The sequence below is a fragment of the Agrilus planipennis genome, unplaced genomic scaffold, assembly GCF_000699045.2.
Source record: "Agrilus planipennis isolate EAB-ADULT unplaced genomic scaffold, Apla_2.0 scaffold27, whole genome shotgun sequence".
Lineage (NCBI taxonomy): Eukaryota > Metazoa > Arthropoda > Insecta > Coleoptera > Buprestidae > Agrilus > Agrilus planipennis.
This window is the reverse complement of record NW_020439094.1, coordinates 358,904-367,801: the sequence shown is the minus strand read 5'-3', so window position 1 is coordinate 367,801 and position 8,898 is coordinate 358,904. Positions and strand designations below refer to the sequence as shown.

At 33.8% G+C, this 8,898-nt stretch overlaps 1 protein-coding gene across 1 annotated transcript in view; it reads left to right on the top strand.

The window, feature by feature from the left end:
• Window positions 1-8,816, top strand: part of LOC108735384 — a 37,913-nt gene extending 29,097 nt beyond the window's left edge. Inside the window, exon 4 of the mRNA XM_025977453.1 lies at window positions 7,533-8,816. Coding sequence (XP_025833238.1) covers window positions 7,533-7,841 — 309 coding nt within the window. The 3' untranslated portion in view covers window positions 7,842-8,816. The remainder of the gene's footprint in view (window positions 1-7,532) is intronic.
• The last annotated feature ends 82 nt before the right edge of the window (window positions 8,817-8,898 follow it).

The following is an 8,898-nucleotide window of genomic DNA, read 5'->3' as shown; positions in this document are numbered from 1 at the left end:
GAAAAGGTTAGAAGCGTTCGAAATGTGGTGTTATAGGCGGATGATGAGGATATCGTGGGTAGAAAAGGTTAGAAATGAAGAGGTATTGGAAAGAATAGGAGAACAGAGGACTCTATGGAAGTCAATAAAAAATATGAGAGATAGGTTGGTAGGACACCTTCTGAAGATCTAGTCTAGTATTAGAGGCAGAAATAGGAGTTAGGAGGGGTAGAGGTAGACCTAGATTAGAATACCGTTCGCAAATAGTTGAGGATGTGCATTGTTCTAGTTTTAGGGAAATGCGAAGATTAGCTCAGGATACGAAAGAGTGGAAGTGCGTGTCCAATCAGTCTTAGGACTGACGATCTTACAATGATGATGATGAATAAACTCTTTTATCCCCGGAAGATTCGTCATGAGTGCGGGTTAAAGTCAATTTAAATTTTACATTTTTTAATTTTTTAAATTTACTTTATGAGTCAAATACTTTGTTTTATTTAGCTTCAAATAATATTCATCGTTAAAATTCATCCGAAAACTTTTCCTTTAATTAATTGAAAAACAAAAATATATACTTGCAATATCTTGAAGTCAATAAGGTGGAAATACTGGTGGTCGAATAAAACAATTGTGTTACATGCATATTAAAAATTAAAATAATGCTCAATAAAATACTAATCCCAATCAAAGCTCCGACGACTGATTGTGTTAGACTAAATGAATAACTGCGAAATATAATCGAAAGTTCAGGAAATGGACGATTTTGTGGTCAGATGTTGTAATATAGTCTCATTTGACAAGTAGATGTCCCGTTTGTAAAATAAAATACTGTAACCCTGTAACTGGACATCCAGCTCATAAAATGGACAATTACACCAAGTGGGTGCGACATATAGATATATACCTTTGCAGTACTTATTATTAAAGTCTGTAGCACCGTCAGTGAGAAATTTAAATAATGTAAGTAACTGATTATAATACTCACAATCAGTATTTATTTTTTAATCAGTGAGAATGAACAGACGAGGAATTTGATGTTTACTCGAGAAAGGATGTAACAACAAAATAATCCTATTTTTAATAGCTGTTGCTCATCTGCAAACAAGAGATTAGTACGACGAAATAAATGAGCATAAAATCAAACGTGTGAAAAAATTGTATATATCTATTGGAATATATTTATAAACTGCTTTTGATGAAGAGTGATGAAGATTGGGGGAACTATTCACTGACAAATGTTCCGCGTTATTTCGTCCCATCGATATACCTTTTACATGAACGTTGAATATTCGTAGCTTTTTTTTAATACCTGTTGGTTATTACTTACTATTATAGTCATTATTGTTAAAATAGCATTTCTTGCAACGTCCATTTAAATATTATACCTATTTAGTAGTAGTAGTAACGCTGATAAGTTTCATTATGGATTTTTCAGAGTTTGTTACACCTACAAAGTTAATATTATAGATTTTCAGTAACAGTAGTTATTGTTTAATGCATATCTGTATTTGCAAACATGTTTTTTTTTATGTAAAATAGTTGTAATTTGTCTTCTTTTTTTAAGCAGTCATAATATTCCCTCCAAAAGCGTATAGGTATTTATGTCGTAAGACAAAAACGATGTTTTAACAAGTTGTGAAGTTGTATTGTGCATGTTTTACGTGGTGCTTATTGCCGCAACCCGATTTGACGTGAACCCAAATAGGCCAGTCTAACTATAATTAAAACCTACTATATTGTAAAATTTTATTTAGTAAATATTTTCTGAAAGTATCTTAACATTTCGGCTGAAATTGTGAGCTTTTAACTAATTTATTTATTTGTTACTCTAGATGAGTTAGGTTGGTATTGTAAAGTGAGTTTATAGATCAGTAATGATTACATTGCAAACCAGTAGACCTTTCCGGGAAATCGGCCACTCCCATGGACTCCGCTATATCTTTAAAGTATAAGAAAATTATCATTATCTAATATATTCAATAATTCAATCAAATAAATTACGCAAAAATAATCAAATAGAATCATGCCTCTTAGGCATTTATACACTATGTCTGATCAGTATTTCGTAACAATTAAGGGCATATTAGGGTAACGACTTTAGTGAAACAACTGCTCCGGAAATGATGACGATAATAATGCATATTCGTATGTTGCCGCCAGTGACCCGTCTATATGTGACCATCATGATCGCATATTCTGCATGTGAATACATTGGTATTATCTTGATATTTTCACACTCAATGTATTTTTGTATTTTGTGGTATTAGCAGTATCTTTGCCAATCAAACGCTGACGAGTGCAGATTACTATTAATCAATTCGTGAAATTGTCTTGTCTACGTGTCAGCTGTAGCGAAGGTCACGAATAGGTATGTGTGTTTCGCTTGCAGTAATGAAAGACGATAAGATAAAACAGCTACAAAACTGTTAACTGTTTTAATTTATTGAGGGCTTGTTAACTGGGGTACTTTTTGTGCATACTTGTTACATCCCCTACATTGTGGTGCTACGACGAAATGCACTTTATAGTGCCTTTAGATGTTACCTTTCAAATAGTCAAGAATACTGATCGGATATATTGTGTATAAAATTAGGTGTAAAATTATTACAACTAATTCCTGTCATTTAAGTTATAATAATCCATAATAATTACTTTTTAAAAAGCAAACATTGAAGTACCTATTTTATTACCAGTACATACCTTAAGGATATTGACTTGTCGAACTGAATCCATGGCGTTACTGATTCTACGTGACAGTCATGTAACCAAACAGAAAAAATCTCATTGGATCTCATCTCATCCAGGATCAAATATAGATAGCGATCATAACGTAGTATTTATGAAGACCAATCTTAAATTGAAAATTCTAAAAAATAGGGAAGGTAGGAGAAAACCTAGAATTTAAAGAAACGCGTGATAGTATAGATACAAGGACAGATGAAATACTAAAGGAGGAGAGAGAAACGAATGACAGGGCATAGAAGCAGAGTGGAACTGCATTAAAACGTGCCGAAAGTCAGCAGCTACAGATGTATACAAAACGAAAGTAGGAAACTCTGGGTAACAAACGAGATTATAGGACTAATAGAAGAAATGAGGAAACACAAAGAGGACAGACGAAGAAGAGCTTGGTAGTAATAATATAATAAACGAGTCAAAGGTAAACAGGTGGAAAGAATACATAGAGAATCCTCATTGCGTGCGATGAGTTAGGAGATATATTAGAGAAGGCGGGTAGTGTGGAGATATGTGAGCTGGGTTATCCCATAATCAAATAACGAATTTGATGTAGCATTAAAAAACTTAAAGAACAATAAGGTCCCAAGCATAGACATATATTAATGGACGTGCCTTAGCAGTATGTCGTTGTAATAATTTCTTGGCTCGAAAAGTGAAAGAGATGGCGTATGGTTTCGGACTAGTGCTATCTTTTTCATGACACGTTTACGCACTATCGTGAAAGAGATGGATATTGTCCAAAACTTCGTTCCATCTCTTTCTTTTGTTGTACCACAATTCTGACCGCTAAGGCATGTCCATTAGTAAACGTCGATGTTAACATCGTTCCATCTCTTTCTTTTGTTGTACCACAATTCTGACCGCTAAGGCATGTGCATTAGTAAACGGCGATGGTCCCAAGTACAGATGGGGTACAGGCGGAAATTCTAAAACATGCAGGACAAGAGGTTAGAGATCGTATGTTTAAGCCAGTTAGTCACATTTACGAGACGGGGAAAGTCTCGGTGGATTATAAACGGAACGAGGTAGTAACTATATCTAGAAAGAGAGAAGCGGATAAGTGCGAGACATTTAGAAAAATTAGCTGAATTTCCCATGCGTCAAAAAATTTAACTGGAATTGTACAGAGAAGGATGGAAAAAAGGGCGGAAGAACTGTTAGGAAGGATCAACTTGGGTTTAGAAGAAATAGAGGAGCTCAGGAGACCATTATGGTCGATAAAGAAAACTCTTTATTGAAGAGAAAATTGGAGCATTTATTTATAAAAATGAAATTTATGTCGATCGGTTTTTATTAGTACGAAATAGGATATTTTATGTGAGCTAGGTATAGATGCGCTCGAAGGGCAGGAAGTCAGATACAGAAAAGAAACTCTTAACATGCTGTGAGTAGAAAGATACTTCGTTAGAATGTTTACAAGTTGAAGAAAAACAGAACTTATATATACAGGGAGTTAAATATTATTTACAACAACTATACATGTACAAAACAATTAAAAGAATGAAATACATACTAATATAGGCGAGGGCCGCTACGTTAGAAATGAAGAGCTATTAGAAAGAATAGGACAACAGAGGACTCTACGGAAGTCGATAAGAAATAGGTGAGATAGACTGGTAGGATACTTTTTTAGGCACAGAGGGCTGGTCAGAGACTTATTAGAGGAAATGCGAAGTTTTGTTCAGGATAGGTAAGAATGGAGGTGCGTGTTCAATCAGTCTTAGGATTGATGACCTTATTTTGAAGTTGATGCACGTGTTACTTTTCTAAAAAGCACCGGGTGCCCTAAATACTGAAAAGTAATGACATTTAACATCACTAGTACGATTAGCCACGCCACGGATTGAGTTTGACAAGTCGATATCTTTATGTATTGAACACGCACCTCGTTCAATCAGTCTTAGTATTGACGATCTTATTTTGAAGTCGATGAACNAGGCGGATGATGAGGATATCGTGGGTAGAAAAGGTTAGAAATGAAGAGGTATTGGAAAGAATAGGAGAACAGAGGACTCTATGGAAGTCAATAAAAAATATGAGAGATAGGTTGGTAGGACACTTTTTTAGGCACAGAGGTATCGTATAATTGTGAACATTATTAGCTTATAATCATTGAGATATTATGCTACTGACAAAAAAGGGTGAATTTTAACAAAGCTTTTCCATTTTGATATATTATTTCTCGATAGTTTGTAATCTATCCATGTTAAATCGCCAAATTGTGAAAAAACCTGCAGGGTCATAATCTGTACAATTTTAACATCCGTTACAATTTAATATTTGATTTAGGTAGACTATAAACTATCGAGAATTAATGCGTTAAATTGTAAATGGTTAGTTGCAATTCACAATTTTTTGTCAGTAACATAATATCGCGAAAAGGATTATAAAGTAACGATGTTAGCCATTATACATAACATATCACATTTTCAAAATTTGAAATTATTTTGCAATAACCAATTGTTTGTTAGTTTGAGTTTAATAAAATCTACCTACCTATAGGCTAAAAAGAACGATTTTATTGTTCATTTCTTATAAATCGAATATATTTTGTAAATTTATCGAATATATACTGATAATGCATATAGTAGGTATGTCAGTATGTTAAGATTAATGCTGATATAACAATTTTTTTAAAAATAATTAGGTGCAAGAAATACAAAGGGCTTATGTCTTCTAACTGGAAATTATAGGTATTAAAGCAGAGCAACGACCTGCATCGATTTTTAACAAATTAGTCTGAAGATATTGTGCCTATTTATACTCGCACGAAATCATGTTTAAATTTTCATAAACTTCATATTTCATGTAGGTGGAACACGAAGGTGGCCGTAAAGAGAAAAGCAAATAAATCAAGAATGTCCAAATAATGCTTTTTACAATAAAAACGTAAGCGGCGGTGTTTCCTTTTATAAAACACTAAACAACATTAGAACAAGTGCTAGGATTTATTTATTATACAAATGCCTGTCTGTCTTCACACAAATTTACAGCACCTTCAAAGCGAATTAGATACTTAGCTTTTTATTAATTCATGAAGATACTTTTGCTTAAAATTTACTTTCTGATGTAATTTCATTATTCACTTGAAAGCATTCGTTATCGAACATTGATTTTTTAATTTTGAAATACTTATTTTCATTTACTTCTCTAAATATAGAAGGTAGATAACATTTAAAACATCAAACATTATGTTTATATGTTACCAGACATGTAGGAAATGTGTACAATTCCGAGGCTATTTAGGAAATGTATAAAAAATTGTCTCAAAGATTTTTTAATACACACATATCCTTGGAAATCTATATATTTCCTAGGAATTATATGAAATTCCGATATTGTACTAGGAAATGTATAAAACTAATGCTCTTTGTGAATAAAACACGTTAGTAAACTGAAAATCAGTGTTATCTGCGTTTACGTGGTTCTAGTGCAATCGCCTGATGTATATGCATTGGTGACGTTATCGTTTTTTAGGTTAGGTTAGGTTTAGAGATTATGCATTAGTGATGTTATGCATGGTTATTAGGTAGATTTACGACAAACTGGAGTTCTCTTAATGCCCCTGCAATGTTGGAATAATGTCTTTGAAAAGTATGCTTCATTATGATCTCTGCGCCCAACAGTGATCAGCATTATCAGCTTTACAATATAGTAGACATTCAAGGTCATTGTCTTTGCTGAAACAAAGATAACCTCATCACATTATTCTAACATCTAACATATCAGCCCGGCAGGAGTTTACAGGAACTCCAGACATTCAGTCTCTCATAAATCTCCCTAATCAAACAGTTACGTCACCAATGGATATAGGTACATCTCCAAGCAGTCTGCCGTATTATTGCCTATTTAATGTTACCTGTAACAATTTCCGATTGCTGTTTAGGAAATGTATAGAGTTCCTAGGAAATGTGTCTAATATAATTTATTTCACACATTTCCGGGAGATTTTAAGAATTATATACGGATTTCATACATTTCCGGTAACATATCTATATACTAATTTTTAAGCGATAAGTTATTTTATTCGTTTTGTATTCCCTAACCGTTTTGAAAAGCCTTTTTTGTATGAACTTTTTCGTGTCTAAATAGTCTTCTTACCTACCTATATTCTTTTGCTAGTTATCTTAACGTTTTGACTACTTATTGCTGTTGTACACAAACTTTAATGTCTTATGGAGCAGGCTGTCATTGCTTGTTTTTTAAAAATCGATTTTTCACCTGCCCTCCCTATGTTTCAAACACCTTGCCCTTACTTGAAAGCACTTTTAAAAAAATGCTGTACAAGATGGTATGTGGAAGTATTTCCATTTATTGATAAGCAAGATATGTAACAAAAGCCAAACGGACACAACAACTTTCGTTTAATTTTTATGCACTACAATTTACCTCAAATTAATGAGGAAAAGTTGTTGCTGCTGTTACACCCTCGTCGGGAATCGAACTCGAGATCTCTGGTTTTACGCACCAATGGTCTGATCACTAAGCTATGAGAGGTGACAAATGATGTTGCTTCAACTGCTGTCACCTTTCGTAGGTAAAGCCAAAGATCCCGGGTTCGATTCCCGGCGAGGATTTGACAGCAGCAATTTATTTTATTTATTTATTAATTTGAATTAATCGAATTAATCAATTAATCGGATTAATACATCAATCGGAATAATCTATTAATCGGCATCACAAATTATTCTCATTAATCAATTATTTTTAAAAACTGAAAATAATAATCGATTAATAATTGTACCATTTCTTCAGACGACAATTTTTGAATAACAGTTTAAATAAAACTAACTACTACAATTTTCGTTTTTCAGATACCGTCCTATCCAGGGTCTGAAAATACTAAAAAAACACAGCCGTCATCAGCGTTGCCACCTCTACCTCGAAGGCGCATTATTAGTGAAACGGAATTAGCTGATGCTCTTGGGGTTCTTCAGCAGCAACAGCAGCAGTTACAAAGAACGAGTATACGACGTCATCTTCCGCAATATCGACGACGTAGAAGAAGTTTTACTCTGAGGCCCAAGAGTCCGGCTTTATCACCAATACGAGAAAGCGGTTTGTCCAATCCCGCTTCTCCTTCCCATCAGCAGTATTCCGTTCCAGCACAAAATATTATGTAAAACTATTTACCGTTTTAATCCCATGCTCTTCATTTAATTAAACGAAAAGAGACTAGTGAATTGGAAAAATTTACATGAAGAAAGATTTCCGCGAGACCTGCACTATCATCAGATTCATTTCTTGAAAATTTATTAATATCCAACACGATCATTTTTCAAAAACAAAGTTTCGGAAAAATGTGTTTTACGTAAAAACATATGAGCAGAAAAAAGAACTACTAAAAATAAATTAATAAGAAGTATCAATCATATATTATTAATTTTACAGTATTTGATATTGTTATGGGTAGTTTAGGATGACATGAATCTTCAGATGCTGACCTTCTGGATGTACCTTTCGAAAACATTGACTCGTCTGTTATTTCACTGAGTCAAATCATGTGCTTCGCTATGCAACCAGGGACACAGCATAAAGATTCTGTACAGTAGCTTCACTTTCCACCCATACATCCCTCTCATGCCGATGCTCCACCATTTCATCTACGAGCTCCCCGTTAAACAGGGACTGGCTTGTATGCAGTGTTATTATGAAAACAAAGTACAAATACATTTTGTATCTAAAGACTTTGGACTTTGAACCGTCCTCGTATAAGGCAGTTTAGTGGACATAAGTTAATTTATGATGAGCATCAAAAAATATCGGTAATTTAGGCAGATAAAAGGAGTGAATCTACTGTATAGAATCTTTATATTGTGCCAGGGATACAGAAGGATCTTTAGATGTTTTTAACAGGTAGAAACATGGAAATTAATGAACGAGCAAAGTTTCGTCACTGCGCAACTCAACGGGAAGGATCATGTCATCCTAAATTACCTCTAACTATTAGTTATTATAATTCTGTTTGGATTTTACCTTTACCCAAATGCAACCCAAATGAGACCTGACTGATAACTAAAATTATGTTAAGCTGAGGGAAATTTGAGGGAAATTCTAAGTAGAAATTATTTTAAATGCAAACATATACCCACAAGCGGGTTTATTAATTTTTCATATATCTTTATCAAAAAATAAAACGAAATTTCTACTGAATTCTGAGTGCTCGTCTCGATTTTGGTG